Source organism: Puma concolor, chromosome C1 (assembly GCF_028749965.1).
Source record: "Puma concolor isolate L17-30 chromosome C1, mPumCon1.1.hap2, whole genome shotgun sequence".
Classification (NCBI taxonomy): Eukaryota; Metazoa; Chordata; class Mammalia; order Carnivora; family Felidae; genus Puma; species Puma concolor.
The window spans coordinates 132,602,957-132,627,108 of record NC_141674.1 but is presented as its reverse complement, the minus strand read 5'-3'; the positions used below and the strand labels follow the sequence as shown (position 1 = coordinate 132,627,108).

Sequence of the window (24,152 nt, the reverse complement as noted above, 5' to 3'; positions counted from 1 at the left end):
GCAGACTCCAGGCTCTGAGCTGTCAGCACAGAGCGTGATGTGGGACTCGAACCCATGAACCATGAGACCATGACCTGAACCAAAGTCAGACGCCCAACAGACTGATCCACCCAGATGCCCCCCAACATTTGCTTTTTAATGGCAAAACTGTGACTCTGATTGTCATTCTAGTATGATATTCAAGGAAAAATGCAAATAATTAAGCATATGATGTTTCAAGTGATACCATGCAGGATCCTAGTAATCAACTATGTTTTGAAACTACTTTTAGAAATTTAAATCTGTGCCAAAATACAAAGATTTGAGGCAATGAACTTAATGAATCCATCACCTTGCCCCCTTTGAAAAAGTTATTTTTTCTTAATACATGATTATGTGAAAATAATTTTCTGGTATGGTCCTATTTGAAAATTTAAACATAAAATAAGCTGAGATTTACTGAGAGAAAGTCTGTATGAGTCATACTTAGGCACAATGAAATAAATTGCATATCACTTGAACAGAAATATATACATAGCCAAACTTGGTCTATTTATCATTTCACTATTCCAAAGACTGAATACGTAGTCATATATTTAAAATAAACCCAATTGCTTTTTTCTCATGTACTTTACATGCTAATAGGCTTTCTTTTATCATGTATGATAATGAGTAATATTCAAGTCATCAGGTTATAAGTACCTGCAAAACCTAAACTCCTTTCCATAGATATATTTGGAAAAACTATTATTCACCACAAATGTCCTTTTTATGCCCTGACTTAAAAATGTCAATGTTATATTTCCAGGAAGAAAAAGAATTTAGGAATATCTACCGATTCTAGATTCTTAATTTTTAGTGACATATAATTTCTTAGAGACCTGTGGCTTGAGGGAAATGTCAAATTATCATCATACTTTTAAATTTCATCTTCACAATATAGGTGAAGACAGAAATACTCCATTAATTTTACTAGAGATGCTTATTTTGATTGTTAATTTTCATGGCAAAGAAAGATTTTCAATAAGTGTTGAACATGAAAGTACATTTTGCCCTTGATATTTTTATATTTTGTGTATAAAATATTACACTATGTATAGAGAATTGTAGATGCACATATATTTACCATAATTTTTGACAGATAAGTTATCATATTTATGAATGTTTTCAACAATTGTAGTATAAAGCAATGGCATGCCCTTTATGTTCCATTTGTTTTATTTTCTTTTTCCAGAACAGTCATGCAACAGTTCATTTTTTATGTGCAAAAATGGCAGGTGCATTCCCAGTGGAGGTCTTTGTGACAATAAGGATGACTGTGGCGATGGCTCAGATGAGAGAAACTGCCATATAAATGAATGTTTGAGTAAGAAAGTCAGTGGATGTTCTCAAGATTGTCAAGACCTTCCAGTCAGTTACAAGGTAGGTACTCATCAAAAATAGCAAATCACACGATACATTAGAATTTGAGATAGTGAACGCTATTTAATCCACTATAACTGTAAGACTTAAAATGCATCATAATATTGTTGAAGATATATGAAAATGTTGAACATTTTCAATGTATGCTGAACATAAAGAAAAACAAAATCAACAGAAGACCAGTGTTTAGGGAGATACTGCCACGTTGGTGGCACAAAAATATGTATGCAACTCTTAAGTTCTCATTTCTTCCCTCATTCTTTCTCCCATCTTTGAAGTGAAATGGACTGAGCATCTGTCTACCACAACATTGGATAATACAATATTTTTCATAGAAACAGAAAAAAAAACAGAACACATGAATTATTAGGACTGAGTGCAGGTACACTACAAATATATCATGCCTAATATCCTAATTGACTTTTGTTAGTACCATTTTCCTGAGGAGGGTGATTCACTGACAAAACTGATTGGCAAGAATAGCTCTTAAAAACATCTCCTTTTCATTCATGTTGGAAAGGAGGGTGCAAATGAACATAAAATTAAAGCTGTACAGTAAGTTTGATTATGGTTGGGGAAATCTTAGGAAGAGCAATTCATTCAGAAGTCACGGTTTTTAAGTGAACACTAGTTCTGTCTGAATCAGCAATAGGACAGGCTCCTCTAAAACACAGACTCAATCTAATGCCGGTTATAGTATTACAGAGGTTAGATTTTATTCTACTGAATTCCACACTGATCAGAACACACCTGGGGTACTATGCACACTTATGGACAGGGCATTTTAAGAGGAACCTTGACAAATTGTAGTGTATACAAATTTGTACATCCAGAAGCATAAGGAGTATGGAACACACACCTTTAGGAGTTTTCCCTGGAGCAAAGATGAATTGTTATCTGTATTCAAATATATGAAGTACTGGAATAGGGAGCAACCTAGTCTGAGTTTGTTTCGAAGGTTGGAATTATAAATTAGGAGGCGGATTCTGTTCATTATAAGGGAAAGTGTTGTAAAATACTCTTTACTTGGAAAGAACTGTCTCATTTCTCACTACTAAAGAGGTTAAATTGTGGCTTTCTTTAAAGCATGCTAGAGAAAATATTTGTATATTGCAAAGATGTTGTATCTTTTTTCTTGCCAGCCTTGACATCCCATGATAGGCCACTTCTGTCAAATGGTAAATTTAGCCAACCACCTTGGCATCTGTAATCTCTGAATTTCTGGTATTGTGATTAATTTAACTACATTGATAGGATTTAATTGTATGTAGATGAAACCAGAAAACTACAATGATCATTTTCCTCTATGCAAAACAGGGATAAAAACCAAAACACTAAGGAAGCTACATTTGTTACGAAAAATATTTTTTTAGTTTGAATATTGTATTAAGACTTGGTTAAATTTATAGACTTAAAGGGGTGTCTGGGTGGCTCAGTTGGTTAAGCGTCTGACCTTGGCTCAGGTCATGATCTCACAGTTTGTGGGTTCGAACCCCATGTTGGGCTCTGTGCTGACAGCTCAGAGCCTGGAGCCTGCTTCAGATTCTGTGTCTCCCTCTCCCTCCGCTCCTCCCCTGCTTACACTCTGTCTCTTTCTTTCAAAAATAAACATTATTTTTTTTTTTAATTTACAGAGTTAAAACACACATGTAGTCACTTATAACATTGTATTGTTGGTAAAATGAAACAAGACAATGAACCAAAATAACTCTTAATGAGATGAATATCTATCAGATAATCAATTTTGGCAATAAATATTTTGAAACCCAATGGAGCAGAAAAAAATATTATTAGTGACTTATGCACAATCAATATAAAGTGTTTCTTGAAATATTAGGGAACAGGTCATAGAAATATTACAGATAATTAGTTACAATTTCAATGCAGAGTTTATAAATAGTGCTTTAGTTGTATCTGTATAATATATTCTATATTTCTATATGTTTATGGAATCTATAAATCATAGAATCTGTCATCCATCTATCTAGCATCTGTGTATCTTTCCATCTATCTAAAAACTTAAATTTCAAGGTAGATCTCCTTACATTTTTTCTACGTGTATTTAAAATCTGTCATAACAAATATGGTGGTAAAATCTAATAATTATAGAATATTAGATGACCACCTTTTGATATAACATCCAAATGGGCTTTAGTATTTTTATAATGCCTGCATATAAGAAGTACTTAGTACTCAGAAATGCCATATTTAGAAAACTACTGTGGTAGAAATATATATCATCCAGAGCATCATATTAAATCATACTATTTTAATTACTTTATAAGACCCATCATACAGAAATACTTGTTTGTTGATAACTTTAAAAAGATCAGTATTTTCACCTTGACTTCTCAGAAGGGGTCATAGAATGAAGTGAGAATTCTAGTTAAAATAGGTAATATATTTATTTAATCATTTAGAAAGTCTCTGTGTCTGATACCTGACAGAATTGCTATGAATAGCATTCTTGAATATGTACACATGTCAAAACTAATGAATAAAATAAAATATCTATTGGGGAAACAAGACCAATATAAAAATTCAAGCAGAATCAGAAATGAGAGATTTAAATAAAGTTTCAAAGCTAACATTTTACATATTGTGTTAAAAAAATATATATATATACATACACATATACATACACACACATATTTATATTCATGATAATTTGTTGATAGGAAATTGAGTAAAAAGCCTTATATACAACAAAATGCTTATATATTGGGGGGGGGGGGTGGGAGCTTATTGGTTTCTCTTTTCCAGGAAATGGAGAAAAATATCCAGTAACCAATTTTTCATTACAATAGCTATAGAACATGGCAATAAATCCTCCACCAAATTCTGCAATAAAATGAAAACTGCTTACAAAAGCAAAATTTAGACCTTATGGACTGTGAACAATTTGCACGTTTGTTGTAAGACAAATACAATGTATCTAACTATTCAGCAGGGAGTAATAACATTTACTAAAGCAAGGATCTTATTTTGATGTGAAGGATAATTTACCATGTAAAAATAAATGTACTTCTGGGAGAGAAATAAGTTTTAATGTATGTATTAGAAATAATATTTGTAAAATATTGCTTAAAAAGCTACAAAGAAACTTCTCTGAATTTAATAGGAAAAGTTTGGGTAGCTATATTTCTTTCTGGTAGCTATATGATCCTATATAAAAATTAATACAAATCAGGAAAACTTGAAGTCATTCTTGATGGTGAGAAAAATTAAGATGATATTGAAAATACATAAATCTCACTTTCATAAAAACTGGGGTTTTTTGGTAAATGAAAATGAGAAAATTTAAAACTCAGTTTCCAAGATAGATTAATCTCTCATCTTTTATCTTTGAAGGTACAAATGATTATTCTTTTATTTCACTCAACTTATGAAAGCTAGGCTGGTAGAATGTCCCACTGAGACCTTTGGGTTATTTGGGAGCAAAAATGTTTTTGTTAAAACAAGGTTAACGGATTGGGGGAAATGATCTTTTAAAAAAATCTTCTCTTTCAATAAATAATCTTTTAAAAACTTACTGATAACCTCTTAAACATATTTCATTTGTTTATAGAAATCTATATTTAGTCACTTTTGCCAATTTTACATTAAGAAATTGATTTTCTATAAATGTGGAAGCTATTTGATATAGTAGTTCTATTTGATATAGTAGTTGTATAAACCTGATGTTAGCCATTCAAAGTGATTTTCAGAAATCCCATTAAAATTAGGACACTGTTTATTTCCTTTTATAATACTCTCTGAGAGGAATTCAGTACATTCTATTAAAATTCCTTTCACTTATCCTAAAGTGCTCCTTGAATTCAACAGTGCCTTATGTCAGCCTATGGATCTCTGGTTTCTGGCCTAAGTGATCTCTACTCCAGTCCTTTTCAGTGATATATTTTAGTATCCTGTCATTTTCTACTTGCGTTTTTTAAAAAATATTTTTTAAAAATTGTGGTAAAATATACATAACATAAAATTTACCATTTTAACCAACTTTTTTCATTTATTTATTTTTGACAGAGAAAGAGAGCCTGAGTGAGGGAGGAGCAGAAAGAGAGGGAGGGGTAGAGACATAGGGAGAAAGAGGGAGAGAAAATCCCAAGCAGGCTCCACGCTGTCAGCGTAGAGCTGGAATGACTCGGGACTCAGTCCCAGGAACCATGAGATCACAACCTGAGCCAAAATCAAGAGTCGGACGTTCAACCTACTGAGCCACCTAGGCTCCCCTACCAATTTAACAATTTTTAAGTGTACAGTTAGGTGACATTAATCACCTCATTTTCCTTTGCCATAGCAAAGCACTGATTGTCCTGACTTCCTTAAACAGGTAGCAGGATGTCTTCTCAAAGAAAGTAAGAGTTTGAGGAGGAGAGTTTAGGAAATCAAGCTGTGGCTTTTGTTTTGATTTGTTGGCTTAAAAATAAAACAAAAAAAAACTTGTAATTGCTGAGAATTATTAGCTAAATATTGGTGTAAATTGTTAACAATGAAAGCGCTTAAGCAATTCATTATGAGCTTAAAGCAATTCATTCCTTATAAAAGAACTTAGTAACAGCCATTTAGTTTGCTTTGGAACATTTCTGGGTGAAGATGAAGTGGCCTCTCCACCAAATAATGGTTTTTTTTGTGTGCTTAAAAAACTCAATTGTTTGCTTACTATTTAATAAATGCACATATATCTCTCTGATTTTTTTCCCAATAGATACAAAGATCTGCCATCACATTTATCCTCAGATAAATAATCTAGGTTATTAAATGTCTGCTTTGAATAACTCTTGGATACCAGTTACTCATAACGATTTAGGGTTTCTTTTTAACTCACTGTCCTTTTCAATATTCACACATTCCTTAATTCCAAAAGTGCTAAAGAGTCTTGGTAAAGATAGTATGATCATAATCATCTGGCCAATTATAGATTCATTTTGTATAATTATAATTCTCATATGCTGCCTGGCAGAGATTGAATATAGACCTGAAAGACAGGGACCAGTCACAGTACGTCATTATTTTCGGGACTGCAAAGACATACTATGGTGTGACATCAGAATTTACATGCTGGTTAGTAAATATTGCATATCATCATCAGAGTTTCATATAGTACATGATAGATGCTGAACAAAAGATTTGATGACACAAAAATTGATTAAATTATAGTGGGAAATTATGTTAATATTATTTTATTTCTCCAAACAACATCAGCATGCCAAGTTATGGAATCAGACCCAGTTGACCAATATTAATTGTGCCTTAGTATATGTTATAGACAGTCTCAGCAATCCTCTGGCTTTATCCGGGCAACTTCACCCATATGTCTCTAGCTTCTCATCAGTTAACTAAAAATAATAATACCTACATCACTGATTTCTGTAAGGCCCTGTTGAAATAGCATATGTACCAATGCTAGTAATCTTCAAAGCTCTGCATAATCATTAATTCTTCTGATCGTTAAAGTCTTCTAAAAAGTCAAGATAATGCAGTAGAAAAAGAATGAAGGAAGTTGACTAGTTTTGTGGTCCTTGCCATGCTATGGCCACATGGCTTTGATGATGTCAGTTAACTTTTATAAAAATCTTGCCAACCTCGGATGATCAAATGAAGATATTTGGGAGAATTTGTTTTTAGCTTTAATATTACTTAATATACATAATTCTTATTAAAGGTTAATCCCTGGAGACAGAAAGACTTGCCATTATCTATTCTTTTTTTTAATTAATTTATTTTTTTAAGTTTACTTATTTATTTTGAGAGACACAGAGACAGCATGAGTGGGGGTAGGTCAGAGAGAGAGGGAGACAGAGAGTCCCATGCTCTCAGCATGGAGCCCGATATGGAGCTCAAACTCATAAAACCATGAGATCATGACCTGAGCTGAAACCAAGAGTCAGATGCTTAACTGACTGACCCATCCAGGCACCCTGTCATTATCTATTCTTAAATGATTTTCTTACTTGAATCATGCTAACAGGATATCCAATAGGAAAAGACAGTGACAATGATATGAAATGATTATACTTGTTTCTCATTCTTTAGTGCAAATGCTGGCCTGGATTCCAACTGAAGGATGATGGTAAAACATGTGTGGACGTTGACGAATGCTCCTTGGGATTTCCATGTAGCCAGCAATGCATCAATACATATGGGACCTACAAGTGCTTTTGTACAGATGGGTATGAAATACAACCTGATAACCCAAATGGCTGCAAATCACTCTCAGGTATGGAATTGAACTTGTCCACTGATCCAGCCTCAGTTACACATATGGATTCTGAGTTTTATAGCTATTCTTACTGAATTCACTCCCCTTTGCTGTTTCTGAGAAATCAAAATTCTTCCTTACTTACCTTGATATAGGGATATGTCACTCTAATTTTGTGTGCTGTCCACAAACTGTTCTGTTTGTAATAAAATCGCATTATGGTCTTGTGAATTATTAAGTGATTTTTAGATTTTGAGAGTGCTCAGAGGTAAAAAGAACTATTTCTAGCATTTTTTCCTGCTGCATCACAGGTTCTTAAGAGAAGGTTTGACCAAGACTATTAAAGAGCCTATTGTGACTGTATTATAATAGCTTTCCTTCTCCCTTATACCATACATGCTCATATAAGTATGCCAAGAAGGTCAATAATGATAATAGTAATGATGATGACAACAATAGCAATAAATCAGCTCTATAGGACTACTTGAATTCTTCCATAGACTCAGCAAATATTATTAAACTTCTCTTTGTTTCTAGTAGTGAGTTTGACTTTGCAAATTAGAAAATTTAATAGAACGTGGGCCATAATTTTAAAAATATTACAATTCATTAGGGGAGAAAATCACACATATTAAAATAATGCAAAGCAATATATAATAAATGACTGAGCAAAAAATGATACATAATATTGTCTCTACCCCCTCACTTTCTGTGAATCAAACAGCATTGCTAGCTTCTTATGTATATGTATGTCACATTTCTATGACGGCGTAGAATATATTACGCTAAGCAAAGTACGTCAGTCAGAGAAAGACAAGAAGGTGCTCAAACTCCTGGCCCCAGAGATGATGACCTGAACTGAAGTCAGATGCTTAACCAACTAAGCCACCCAGATGCCCCCCAGGCACCAGGAATTCTTTTTTTTTTTTTTTTTTTTTTAATTTTTTCAAACGTTTATTTATTATTGAGAGACAGAGACAGAGCATGAGCAGGGGAAGGGCAGGGCAGAGGGAGAGGGAGACAGAATCTGAAGCAAGCTCCAGGCTCTGAGCTGTCAGCACAGAGCCCGACGCGGGACTGAAACTCATGAACCGCGAGATCATGACCTAAGCCGAAGTCGGACGCTTAACCGACTGAGCCACCCAGGCGCCCCTAGGAATTCTTAAAATTAGTTTTTCAACTGGTTAACCCTTTGCACATTATAGAGAAACCAAAAAACCCTTTCAGTTTTTTTGTGTGTTTGTTTTATTTCACTTTTACTTATTCTTGGAGTATTCCTCACTGAATCAATTTGTATATTATTTGAAGCCTGTTGTTTTATTTGCAAACCTACTTGCTACATCATGCATTCAGCCACATGAAATAAGAAAAAAGAAAATAACAAAACTGGTCAATGTTTTTGTTACTTTAAACTTTTCAGAAAGGAGGGTATGAAGGAGATGAATGCTGATGATTACAATTTTTATCTCATTATGTCATGTGTCCATACTGTAGTTGTTTCTCATTAGCAGCAATTATTAGAAACTAATCATGATACAAAAATGTGTTCCTGAAGTATAATTGTTTTGCTAAAGAGATCGATTTTTTCCAACTTTATTGAAGTATAGTTGACATTTAGCTGTGTAACATAGAACTGTGTGACACATAGCTGTGTAACATGTCTACACATGATACACTTTAGATATTGCAACATGAGTGCCACCATAGTGTTAGGAATCCCTCTGTCACTTCACCTTATTACCATTTCTTTCTTGTGGTGATAACATTTAAGCTCTACTCTCTTAGCAACTTTCAAGTATGTAGTATTTTACCTAAAATCACCATGCTGTGCCTTAGATCCTCAGAACTTATTTATCTTCTTACTGGAAGTTTGTATTCTTTAACCAACATCTCTCCATTTCTCCCACCCGTCGTACCTGGCAACCACCATTCTACTGTCTGTTTCTATGAGTTTGACTTTTTTGATATTCTACATATAGATGATAATCACATAGTATTCATCCTTCTCTGACTTACTTCACTTAGTATAATGTTCTCAAGGACCATCCATGTTGTTGTAAATAGCAGAATTTCATTATTTCTCATGGCTGAATAATGTTCCATTGTGTGTGTATATATGTGTATAATGTATAATATAATATATGTATATAATATATAAAACATAATATGCATATATATGTTATATACTATAAAAAATACATATGCGTAAATACATACATATAAATTGACACATGCATGTAAACACAGATACATATACATATATTTATATATATGTGTATGTATGTCACATCTTCTTTATTCATCCATTGATGGACATTTAGGTTATTTCCATATCTTGGCTGTTGTGAATAAAGCTGTCATAAACATGGGAGTGAAGATATATATCTTTCTCATCATGTTTTTATTTCCTTTGGATAAATACCCAGAAGCAAGATTGCTGGTTCGTATGTTGGTTCTATTTTTAATCTTTTTAGGGACCTCCATACTGATTTTCATAGTGGATATACATTCCTACAGACAATGAACAAAGTTTCCTTTTTCTCAAATCCTTGTGAACACTTGTTATCTCTGGTGTTTTTGATGATAGATATTCTAACAGAAGTAAGGTGGTATCTCACTGATTTTAATTTGTGTTTCCCTGATTATTGTTGATGTTGAACATTTTTTGATGTACTTGTTGGCCATTTGTATGTCTTCTTTGGGAAAATGTCTATTCACTTCCTCTGCCCATATTTAAATCAATTTATTTTTGGTTTTTGTTATTGATTTGTATGTGATTTCTTTATATGTTTTCAATGTAACCTGTTATCAGATATATAAGTTACAAATATTTTCTCCCATTTCATATGTTGCCTTTTAATTGTGTTGATTGTTTCTTTTGCTGAACAGAAAGAAACTTTTTACTTTGATATAGTTCTGCTTATTTTTGCCTTTATTGCTTGTGTTTTTTCTGTAATATCTAAAAAAATCATTACCATGACCTTAAAGGAGCCTTTTGTTGGGTGTTTTCTTTGAGGAATTTTATAATTTCAGTTATTACATTTAAGTAGTAAAGAACAGAATTACCTAAGTATTAAGGTAGAGACCATGACTGGGGTACCTGGGTGGTTAGGTTGGTTAAGCGTTGGACTCTTAATCTCAGCTCAGGTCATGATCTCACAGTTCATGAGATCGAGCCTGGTGTGAGGTTCCATGATGACAGCATGGAGCCTGCTTGGGATTCTCTGTCTCTCCTCTCTTTTCTGCCCCTCCCTTGCTTGCACTCTTTCCCAAATAAATAAACATTAGAAAAAAAAGGTAGACCATGACTGACTAATTTTATATTTATACATACAGTTGACAAGGGATGACAAGGTTCCTTCAACCTCAGACTGACTCTCTTGAGTAGGGTTCCGAGTCTCAATTTAGCATCAACACAAAGACTGAATGATTGATTGGGGATGCTGTCCTTGCTCATAGAAGGAGATGTCTGGCATGTGTGATACACATTTCTTTTTTTTTTTTAATTTTTTTTAATGTTTATTATTTTTGAGAGAGACAGAGAGCAAGCCTGGAAGGGGCAGAGAGAGAGGGAGACACAGAATCGGAAGCAGGCTCCACGCTCTGACCTGTCAGCACAGAGCCCAATGCAGGGCTCGAACTCACAGACCGTGAGATCATGACCTGAGCTGTAGTCAGCCACCCAACCGACATAGCCACCCAGGCACCTATGTGATACACATTTCTAATCCCTGACATAAAGTATGATAAAAAATAATACACTACCCTATTAATTATATATTTACTATGAAACTAAATTATAAGAAGAGGAAAGTAGTAGTTTTTAATATAAAGTAAACAAACAGGACAATAACTCTGTAACAGTAAATGATTTCCAAGAAAATCCATATTAAATTACATAAAGTGACTACTGTCTTCTTCATTGTTTTTTTCGTCTTCTTTTTTCTTTCTTTTTTTTTCTTTTGTAGTTTCTACTCACATTAAATTTGCTTACAAGGCAACTAAGCATATGACTGCATCATAGAAAGAAAGCTATTTATAAAGAGTTTGAACAAATCTTTAATTGAATTGCTCTAGGATTATAACAATCAAGAATGTGGTAAATTTGAATTTAAATTATTCAAATATGTATTCAAATAAACATGTACATGAAACTTTCTGAATATTTTTAAAAATCCATTTTGTTTCCAAAAATATTCTAAAAGAAAACCACTTTAAAGGTTTATATTTGGAGCATGGTCAGATTCCTATTATTATTTTTCCTAGATTCTAGAACAAATGAGATACTAAAATATATTGGAACAACTAAAAGAAGGAAATAAAGATCATTAAAGGAATTAAAAAGCAGGATTATGAGGAAAGGTGAAATTGATTAACAAAAATTATAGAACCTGGAATTCAGAAGTTATTTAAGAGAAGTCTCCAGGCAGATAAAAGAAATATGTGTAGGCAATGATACTCTTGATTTTCACCAAAGTCATTCTGACAGTATAAGCTGGTTATTTGATTATCAAGAAAGATTTTTCTGATTATATGAATGTTTAGCTGTACTGTAGTATTCTAAGATATGTGTAGCTTATTCTTTCCCAAAATTCATTTTAAAAAATCAGATTATGACACCAGATATTTTCTGCCAGTTGCAAATAAATTAGATAACCTGCTGTTCACAAAAACTGAGGGAAAGAGAGGGATGCATTTAGAATTATCTAGATTTTCTATACTACCTGCGTATCTGCTGTTTTTTCATTTTACTGTAAATTGAGATATTGAGATATTCAGTGTGAATTTTTTAACCATTAATCTACTGTAGAACACTGCATTTAAATTTGTAGAAATTTAAAGTTGAAACTAAGTGAAGTTGAAAGCCATACATATAAAATTCTAATTCTGTTTTTTTTTTGTCTTGGTGTTTAGATGAAGAACCTTTTCTAATTCTTGCTGATCATCATGAAATAAGGAAAATTAGCACTGATGGCTCCAACTACACACTCTTAAAACAGGTATGACATTCTCATGATGATTTCATATTTAATATGGGTACTCCAGATATGCATTAGAACTGTAGAAATATCTCACAATTAGAATTTATGAAACACTTGCTCATGGATACATGTATGTATAGGAGATTACGCTAAATTTTATTTTGCTTGAATTGTCAAGGGGGTGTTCCAAACACGTTACATCACACCATATCTAAGAATGTAAAAAATATAAGATAGAATTAATGGAAGGGAAAAACTGTCTCAAGCATCGCTGGATTAGAGAAAGCATAAAATTATCTTTTAAAGTATTTTGTGTTTCCCCCTTGGAATTTTAAAAATTAATACCTTTTCCAGAATTTTAAGGTTTAATTCACAGAACTAAGAAATAAAACAGGACTGACGATCTCTAGCCTTTCAAATTTAGAATTAGTAAGGGGGTGAAAGTAGAATTGTAATCAAGCCATGATTCAAAGGTTGTAAGGCATATGTTTTGGTTCTACCATCTGTATCCTCAACCTGTCCACTTCAAGAGAATCTGAGTTGATCTGTTTTGATGTTTGAGTCCTATTGTCAGGGTTTATTTATATATGTTATTTAAGATGAAAGTTATGGTTTCCATTTGATGATAGGATAGAAAACTGTGAATTGCTTACCTCAACTTTTTATTTCTCCCAGTCTGCAGTAGAAATAGCATAAAATCAAATCATTAAAACTACAGTGATTACTACATGGACTAGAGAAATCACATGCAGTTAGTTATGGCATATTTTTGGTTGTCAGGAGAAATAGCTTCTTTGGCAAGATTCAGTTTGTATCTGTTCTGCTGCAAATGTCTTTTTGCCCCAAACTGTACAGTAGTGACATAAATATGTGAAAGCACTGTCTACAACAAGTGTGCCAAAAATAAGGATATTTCTTGTTCTTGTAGTATGGTTAAGCCAGCATATGCATAGACAAAGAAGGCCATTCATGTGGTGATTTTTAGCAACATAAAGAATACCTGAACTATTTTTGCCACATATTGATGGGTTCCTCTACTGCTCTTGTCAGTTTCAATCATTTTTCTTATGAGTCTCATTTTAAGTACAAATATTCATTAGAAACTGTGATATTGACTTTTCCTGACAGATTTTCCAGTTTTCCTCTAAGCCACAGATTGAAAATGAAAATTTCACGTGAAAATCCAGATTTCTGGCTACTCATGAAAATAAACAGAAAGATATAGCAATTCTGAGCTCACATCCTTGAATGTCCACAATCCAAATTGTATGGCAGTTGACACTTTGCTATAGAGGCCATGCTCTCCAATTCACAGGAGTCCTCAGACTTCCTGTGTGCTTACAACATGTCTCCTCATTCATGAATGTCTGTGAGGTTTAGATTGTTGTTCTTGAGATTAGAGTGTGCCACCGACATTCACTGTATCACACTGCCTCTCTCTAATGGTGAACCCTACAGAGATTGGGAAATATAAAAATATTTCCATGTTGTTTATAGAGACTAAACAGAAATCTATTTAAAATATAAGAATTAGACAGCCATCTCTTTAAGAGATGAATAATATAAGAGAAATAATTCCAGAGAAAAAGTTTTAGTATTTATAACTATGCTAAAATGGAAAAGTGTTTGCTGCCCAAATGTTTTTCTATATTATTTAACTTAATTCTTTTCTTCCACGCAGTCTAATTTTAAGCTTATAACAAAATTAGCAAATGTTGAAAATTATCTTTTTCTTTTGGAGTCGGTCTCCATACCCCCTCCAAGCCTCTCTATACCTTCCAAGTTAGATGTGCCAGTCCTTGTATGGCCCCTGCAAAAGGAACAGGCTTATTTTCTTTTTACTAGGTTGTTTTTATGTATTTGTTTACCATTTCTTCCTTTTAGACTCTGCTATCATAAAGGGAAAAAGTTCTCTCTTTAGGACAGTCTGTTTATAAGCTCAGTTGAACTAATAACTAAAATAGCAACAATATTTATTGACTTCACGGAAGACTATTACAGAGCTTCAGTGACATCCCTTTGCTTTATTTTCCAATCCTGTGACTCAGGACATTTCTGCTGGTATCCCTTTTGTTGTTTTCATAGCTAATATGTTATCAGAGATTGTTCTTAATGGAGCAAAATGTTTTTTCCTGTATGCATCATTTAAGTATTTCATATACCCAAATCACTTTAATGCACACTTTCAGATAGCACTTTTTTCCTCGTGGTATCTTTTTTGACCATTGCCAATCACTAGTACCTAAGTGGGGATGACTTCCAGATAGTTTTCTTAGTGTAGTGTTTATGAAAATGAAAAGGGAGTGAGAAAGATGAGGATGCTCATAAGGACTCTGAACATCTGTCTTTTGAAAGCATTTATTAATGTGACCACTGAGTAAGGAAATAGATACCCAAAAAACTAGAGACAAGCCTTACATCCAGTTTTGCCTGCAGTCTGTTTGGAATATATCATTTCTGTCGGGGAAGATATTTTTAACTGCATTTCATTACAGCATTACAGAAATTTTCAAGGAGTTCTAGGCAGTAGAAACATTTTTTTTTCCTCAGAGATTTCTGTCTACATGTGCAGAATGAAGTAGAAAACGGAAGTAATTATATCTCCATATTTTCTCTCAGTCAAAATAAGTGAAAAAACATCCTTGTCTTAAATGTGAGAGGATTGTGTGCATGTGTGTGTGTGTGTGTGTGTGTGTGTAGGTTATTAGGAAGAACGATTTACCCTATTATCTTGAATTTGATTCTCTTTGTTGTAGTCCATACAATCTCATGAAGCTTTACAGTGAAAAATTTTAACAGGTCGTAGATTTTTTTTTTTTTTACCCTATGTATTCTAAAATGTAGTTTTAGGTAGGCTGGCTATAATTTAAATCCATACACCACATACATAAAGAAAATGTACTTATACTTTAATAACATGGATGTTAGAAATTAAATGCATTAATTAAATATTAATTTCATTAATTTAAGTGCATTTATCAAGTAGCTTTCCAATGCTATCCACTTCAATCTCTGCAGTGGCTTTTATTCCAGTAAAATTGTGTAGAGAAACAAAACACAATTTCCTAAATTAATCATCTTGAACCAAAGGGTGCAGATCTTCAGCTATAGAAATGAAAGAAGCAAATAGGATTTTGATGAAACCAATTTTCAGCTCTGAAACCACTGAAATGGCTTTAGTGTTTAGACATTAGTTTGTCCATGCCCTTGACTTTTTTAATGTTCCTTGCATATGATTCTGAGAAGAGAGAATTGCAAAGTTTTCTGTGGGGATTAAAGGGTAAAGCTGTAGAAAAATGACCAGCCTAGATAGATATGTCAGAATTCAGAGCTTCAATTCCTCTGCATTTATAGCTTTCATTTAATTATAGTTGAATTGCTAAATTTGGAATTGAATTTTCATTATATAAATTGATTATTGTAAAAAAAGGAATAGGATAATTCTGCCATGACTGGGTAAATTCTTCCTAAAGTTAGTGACAAGATTCTGTCTACCTTTTCTCTGTAAAACTCCAATTCATCCATCTGAATTGCAGGCCATCACAGAACCCTAACCCACTTACCATATTCCTCTGGTGTTAAAAACACTTGAACAGAAAGGATATTACAAACTCTATTGAAGTGCATTTATTAAACTTTCTACAGAACTTGGGCTATACTCAATTTATATTTTATTTTATTTTTTAATTGTTATTTTAATGTTTACTTATTTTTGAGAGAGAGAGACATACGGAGTGCGAGTAGGGGAGGAGCAGAGAGAGCGGGAGACGCAGTACCCGAAGCAAGCTCCAGGCTCTGAGCTGTCAGCATAGAGCCCGACATGGGGCTGGAATTCACAAACTGTGAGATCATGACCTGAGCCAAAGTTGGACACTCAACCAACTGAGCCACCCAGGCGCCCCAATACTCAATTTATATTTTAAAACTTTGACTTTGCATGGACAACTTCCTAGATATGCATGCTGAAGTGCATTTAATTAAGGGGAATCCTCCAAGTTTTAGCTTGTGAATTAATATTTAACAAATCTTTTGAATCTGTGACTGAATTTTTTAAGCAGTTATAGTTGTTATTTTTTATTAGTAATGTCAGGAAGAAGTATACTTGTGTTCATTCTTCTGGGCTTAGTGAGAAATTTACAGAATCGTGTTTACTTTTGTCTCTTATTTATGGCCAAAGGCATCCAATTTCCAAGGAGTTAGCCCATTTCAGATTAACTTTATAATCTCGGGCAAAGGAAAGAGATTGCTCATGTTAAGCCAAATACACAGCTAAGCATAAGATGTGAACCTGTAATTTTAATGCCATGACCACTAGACTTTGGCCCTGCTGTGAGAAGAAAAAAAAAAAAAAATCAGTATTTGCCAGAACCTTTTCTGAATTGCTTCTATAACTAGGCCATCGTTAGTCTTGTAGATCATTGGAAAGAAAGAAAATTATGAACAGTAATAATGTAGCCTGGGCCTGAGTCTTAAGAAGGACTATATAAATCTAATGCAGTGTCATTATCTAATTCTAAATTTGGGAAATAGATCTGGAAGCTGAATTCAGATGTGGTAATTATCATCTTTCCTTTCCCTCCTCCCCAAACCAAACAGCGCATCTCCCTCAGGGTACTATTCCTTAACCTATAGGACTACAGCTACTCATAAATGACCCCCAAAACAATTTGAGACTTAATCACAATTTTAGGATAAATATATACATATAATTTTACAACAGATATAAAGATATGGCAATGATCTCTTAGGGCTTTGCCAAGTGTCTATAGTGTCATTTTTTTTTTCAATTTTTTATTATATTCTAGCTAGTTAACATATAGCATAATGTTGATTTTGGGGGTAGAATTTAGTGATTTATCACTTGTCTATAATACACAGTGCTCAACACAGGTGCCCTCCTTAATATCCATCACTCGTTTAGCCCATCCCCCACCCACTTCCCCTCCATCATATATTTTTAATATATAATATTTATAAATTAATAGACTATCCAAGCCTTAAAATGACTTAACACAATGGAAATCCTGATCCAAGTTTTTTTAGTCCATCAGGGTAGTAATATATGAGCCTTAACAAAAGGTCAGAATTAAATTAACCCCTCAGGAATTGTTTGAATTATTCAGCACCTAAGAAGATTCCCAGATCCTGATGTACAATTGTTAAATCAGTCAAAAGGCACAACTATCAAACCAAAAACCTGGGGCATCCAGAAATCCATCAGTTGAATTCGTGTTAAGTTTTGTTACTTGTTAAAAAAATGCATAACCAAGAGTCTGAAGGCAGGCATATCCTCGTATATCCATGTAGGATAAAAACATGTTGGCTACTCAGTTCCTCTTTGGTCAAATACTCACCTAAGGTTATAACTTTTAAATTCTAATATGGCACTAAGTTGGCTAGAGGGTCTCAAGAAGAAAAAAACCCAACAACCACAACCACACCACCACCACCACCACCAACAAGAACAACAACAAGGCAGCTAATTTATGTTGTTGACAAAAAATATTTTGGACAAATTGGTTTCTAAACCTTCTTTTCTGACTTGCATCAGATGACTCTCTGAAGCTCATCTTAAATCTTCTGTGATCTTCTGTTGCAAATTTAGGTGTATGCTCTTTTCTGGTTACTCTACAGAACAGACAATAATGACATTAAATTCATATCTATTTAACATTAACCTAAAGTGAGAGTCTTTCACTTTACAATATATATATATTTTTTGTTTGTTTGTTTGTTTGTTTGTTTACCCACAACAGGGGCTAAACTTTATAAGCATTCCAAAAATTTTGAAACCTACTTGGAAAATATTTTCAAATAAATTTTACAACATCTTAAATGTGTGGTATAGAGAAATGTAAAGATAAGATGCTTTTAAAAAGAATTGGTCACAAATGCTATTCATTGTCATAACTATAACTATCTAGGTTCAAAGAGAGATAGTGATTCTTACGAACTCCTAAGACATTTGAAAATAATTTCTATTAACTATTGTTCAAACATATCCTTTTTTATTTTTAGGGATTAAACAATGTTATTGCTATAGACTTTGATTACAGAGAAGAATTCATCTATTGGATTGATTCTAGCCGACCCAATGGCAGCCGCATAAATAGAATGTGTTTAAATGGAAGTGATATTAAGGTAACTAGATGTTACAATGATGGGATTATTGAATATTTTATTGGTATAGCTGACTTGAATAGAAAATGTTATTTGATGGTAATGATACAAATCATAAAATGCATTAGGTTGGTTTGAATTTCACATTTGTACAATGCAAGTTAATACATTCTTTAAATATGAAATATGAGGCTTTTTAATCCGTATGTTTCATTATAACACTGTTACTTGCAATAAGATAAAAATAAAATTGACTAAATAACATTCAGAACCTTATTCACAGCCCTAGAAAATGTGAGGGATGCTTTTGGCTTGAATGATTAGTGCCTGAGTTTCAATTGTATTGACTTATATAAAAGGGGAAAGTTGAGTCTGAGAATTTATGATTGAAAAATTAATTACTAGACTGTAGATTGAAATTACAGCACTATTAAAATTAACCTCCTATATTGGAAATAATTGAATGCATTTTTACAAAATCATGAATGTTCTGATTAGACAGTATCATAATTAAATACATATCACATTCTAGATATGAGCTACTTGGCTCTTTTTCTGTGTTATATTGAGTTTTAAAATAAAATTATTTGCACTGTCTATATGCAGTAAAATATATTATAAAGACACTTCAATTCAAGTGTTATAGAACCCATCAATTGCCTTAACTTTTTTGTAACCATCTATAATATCATACACAAATTTTATTGGGTGCAATAAATTTCAAAAATATTAATAAAGTCTTAAAATGTGTATATGCAGTGCCAGAGCAACCATTAGGTCGGGCTCAGGTGATTTGTAATGATTGTATTTATGTATAAACTTTATTTATGTATTTATGTATAAACTGATAGTTTATAAATATCAGTATGTGACATAGATAAGGAAATGGATTTTTCTTTTTTAATTCTTTGAAAATGTATATAAAAACTATAAAAATAATATTACCCAAGCTTGGTCATATTTTTATAAGACATTTAAAATTTTAATTACCTTTATATGTTTTGAATATACTTTAATATTTTAAAGGATTAACTATTATCTTGCCACCACTAACCTATTACTACTTTAAATAATGTCATAATATAGGGTAACAAATGAATCTTTTTTTCCTATTGGGATTACTAATTCACTGATTTTCTTATTAGTGATTTTCTAATTCACTAATTCACGGATGACAATGTAAATTTTCAGCCATGCCAAATTTGTAAAATTGGAATATGGGAGAAAGAAGAAAGGATGTCTTGCAATTCAATACAGTAGATAGATACCATTGGTTGCTGAAAATGACCATGTTGTCATATGTATATGTGTACATATCTATATCTATATCTATATCTATATCTATATCTATCTATATCAGAAATTAAAAACATACAGATTTCTCGAATTTATTGCCTTTAAGTGTTGGAGCAAAGGCAACGACTGTGGTAGTCCAAATATGGATGATATAATTCCTGTACCACTTTAAGGCAAGACATAAAAGATCTAGATATAGATCTAGATTTAGATATCTTCACTATTGATAACATTAGTGAAAGGATAAGTATAAATTTTCATTATTGTTTTATTTCCTCTAATTATATGACCATTGGCTTCTGTACAGCCCCAACTTTCAGTTTCTCATTTCTCAGAATCCTGAAAAAACTGAGGACTCAGAAATAGTAATCATATAGACCAAGAATCTTGGGTTATTTTATATGCATCATATTTGTACATATAAAGCTTGTATTCTTATTATAGTTGATATTGTAATGGGTTAGAATCAAGCACAGCAGTTGTATGAATTTTATTTCCTTTGGTTAGGTTAAAATAGTGTATGTTCTCAAATGTACATTTTCTGTCTTGTTGTAGATAATTTCAATAGAGCATAACCAGTTGGGAGAGTGGAGAATGCTATTGGTATCTCCCCAAAATCTGTTAAAGGTTAATAATATCAATAATTCTGTGTGTGTGTATCTGTATGTGATAGAAGTTTTGCCCCTAATTTTTAGAAGACAAGTATAACAAAAATGTGCAACTCTGCAACTGTCCAACAGTTTTTTTATTTTGGTGTTTACTTCTTAAATCCATGTGTAATTTTCAGGGACTGATTACATATTAGGTAATTTCTCACATCACAAACAAGTAATTTTATTCGGGTAAATTTGTTCTATGTCTTATGCTTATCTAAATTCCGTTTCTAATGTTTAAATAGAATTCTATAATCTCTGTAAAAATCAAGAAGCAATTACTCGGTGCTTATTGTAGGTATTTACATTGTTAACCTTTTAAATTCTTATTTGTTAGGTAGTGCATAACACAGCTGTTCCCAACGCACTTGCTGTCGATTGGATTGGAAAAAACCTCTATTGGTCTGACACAGAAAAAAGGATCATTGAAGTATCCAAGCTCAATGGCTTGTACCCTACTATACTCGTTAGCAAAAAGCTGAAGTTCCCCAGGGACCTGTCTTTAGATCCTCGAGCTGGGTTTGTAACATTGAGAATCTTAAATTAAAGATTGAAACTGTGGGTTACATTCAGTGTGGTAAATCTCATTCTGTAGGTTTTAACATGAAAACCAATATAAAATGTAATGTGTAGACATTCTTATTGAGAAGTCAAAAATAGAAATGTGACTCTCACAGTGAGAAAGAAAAACATTTGAAATGATAAGATTTAACAGCAGGTATTTTTAAAAGTTTTAAACAACTATTTTTCTAACTAATCTAAATATATCAGAAGTTAAAACATACAGATTTCTCGAATTTATTGCCTTTAAGTGTTGGAGCAAAGGCAACGACTGTGGTAGTCCAAATATGGATGATGTAATTCCTGTACCACTTTAGGGCAAGACACATAAGTAGTATCCATGGATAATAAGTAACCAGGTGCATTTTCTGTGCACTCAAAAAGGATAGTATAGTGGAAATATTGAGAACGATTCATACTGGAGCTGTGTGTCAGTTGCATTTCATTGTGAGAAAGGAGAACAAGTCATTGTAAGGATTAAAGCCAGCAGGCTGGAGATTCCAGGTGAGGGATGAACACACATTAAGGTGTCAGAGCTTAGGTGTCAAAGTTAGGTGTATGCCTGCTAAAGTTTTATGGATTATGACCATTATCATTCACTTTTAATTATGTTTTTTTGGTAGTTAGAGAAGGCATGCCTTTCCTTTTTTTTTCTTTTTTTGCACTATAATTTAGAGTGATTATATACTCCAAAATGATCTCTGTAGAAGTTCAACCTACTCAACATGCCTGTTAAAATAGCAAATGTAGAGAAAATTTTATTTTTAAAAATAGGACACATTCACAGTAACAAGTATTATAACTGTAGTGCTCTAAATTTTCTGCTATATAAGTTAATTTTACTTAATACTTTCATGAAATCACTGCTTGTATCATACCATATTCAACAATTAGACATTGCTTCTTGCTAGTAGGTTGTATCTATGTTTTTTTGTCCTTTATATTCATATTTGGCAATGTGATCATATCAAAGTATATTTTATATCTTAAGTTTAAACACTTTGGGTAGAAGCAGTACCTAATAGGAGAAGCCTTGTACTGTAGATACTCTTCTGTTTCCAAGGTAATGTGCAACTTTTAACTTTTTGCTGTATAATTATGTACCACTTTTTAACTTTTAACGTATTTTCTTTACCATAGCAACAGAAAATTCAAAAGAATGTCAATTCTATTTTAATCGAAACAGAATCACAAGAGAGTCTGTTTTTAATATGTTTCAGGAAATAATGACCAGATGTAATAAGTTTGACTATTATCATCATTCATTCATAAGAATGTGAATACTTTAATTCCTTCAATATTTTATCAGAAGATATTCATTTTAGCATGTTCAAAACATTGCCTTTTTCTTCAAAATCAGTATGGCTGACTTAGTTTTTCCTTTCATACTCTTTAGGATGCTTCATATTAAACAAACATTACCTGTAGGTCATAATAGTTTTGTGGAATTTACTTGTTATAAAACAAAAACTGTCCTAGCCTAGTGAACATAGCTGAGTCTAGCTTTAAGTTTTATTTCTCCCAGTTACAGGTATTATTACCCTGTAAACCAAAAGCAGCCTTAAGTTGTCGTTAACATAAACCCATCCATCAAAAGTGTCAGTTAAAACGGTGAAGTACTAAATTATTGTAAATGTTATGAAAGACTCCATTGATTTCAATTTTGGATAATATTTTAGTATGATATGGCTATGCCACATTATAACAAAAAGAAACAGATAAAAATGGCATCTTCTTATGAAACAATTAAAGCTACCTATTTTAACACGTAAAATTTAATGACACCTTTTTGTTCATTCTGTTTTTCTCATTCCCCAGAGTGAGACAATAGGACAACTTGGATTTTAGTTTTTATGAGACTAGCTTCAGGGTGAAGTTTCCATAACTGTCTAAAATATTGTGTAATTCTGCTTCAAAACATATCAACTTCTATTGTAATATTATGTAATAAAAATCCCCTTGTACCTTTCCACATCAGAATAACATTGCAATTTATGCATGTTTTGAATTTGCCAATACTACTGGCCCCTGTTTCCTGGAGAAATGTGATTTCTGTCCTGATATTTAGTGAGGAATAAGGCAAGGATTTGTTTACAGGAGAGTAAAGATCACTGGACTAATGTAATGAAGTAACTCATGATCGTGAGGTCTGTGAATTCAAGCCCTGTGTCGGGCTCTGTGCTGACACCTCAAAGCCTGGAGCCTGCTTTGGATTCTGTGTCTTCCTCTCTTTCTGCCCCTCCCCCATTCCTGCTCGCTCGCGCGCGCTCGCTCTCTCTCTCTCTCAAAAATAAATAAATATTATATTTTTTTAAATAATAGTATCCCAATGGTCACAATATCAATTTGGATATGGTAGTTACTAAGTAAGAATGGTAAAGAAGATACAAGTAGACAGATCAATCATCTTCCTGGTTGTTATATTGAAATTCAGCTGAGATCCAATTATCCTAATCATTCTGTTGTCTGGTTTAGTTTGAGAATTACTGTTTTAATCTATCATAAGTTTGGGGCAATTAATATTATTTACATCAATATTTATAAGAGTTGTTTATGCAGAAAAAATATACACACATATACACATTTTAAAGTGCAATAGAAAATATAATATTAAAGCCATACCGAGCATTAATTATATCTTTTTGGATGATTAACATGTTATTTCAGGTAATCACATAGCAAAAGACCATTATGATAGACAATAAAGTGAATGTGTGATATGACTAGTTAACAGAAAATTAATGTACCCATTCACTTATTCAACTCACATTTCTTTAACATTTAGTGTACATCTGGCAGTACTCTAGGTAGGAGTATAAAAATAAAAGGCACAGTGCTATCTCTAGGTGTTTCACGGTTCAGTGGGTAGGTAAATAAATAATTATAATACAATGCGTTTTTTTTAAGTTTATAAAAATGGGGGGGGAAATAGAAAATGTT

The 24,152-nt window shown here is 32.8% G+C and overlaps 1 protein-coding gene across 4 annotated transcripts in view; it reads left to right on the top strand.

The window, feature by feature from the left end:
* LRP1B (LDL receptor related protein 1B) overlaps positions 1–24,152 on the top strand; it is a 1,907,075-nt gene that overhangs the window by 1,638,679 nt on the left and 244,244 nt on the right. For all 4 annotated transcript variants that reach the window (XM_086718488.1, XM_025932005.2, XM_086718489.1 and 1 more), the window contains exons 55-59: positions 1,214–1,401; positions 7,435–7,618; positions 12,515–12,600; positions 18,601–18,723; positions 20,989–21,170. In XM_086718488.1, coding sequence (XP_086574614.1) covers positions 1,214–1,401; positions 7,435–7,618; positions 12,515–12,600; positions 18,601–18,723; positions 20,989–21,170 — 763 coding nt within the window. The remainder of the gene's footprint in view (positions 1–1,213; positions 1,402–7,434; positions 7,619–12,514; positions 12,601–18,600; positions 18,724–20,988; positions 21,171–24,152) is intronic.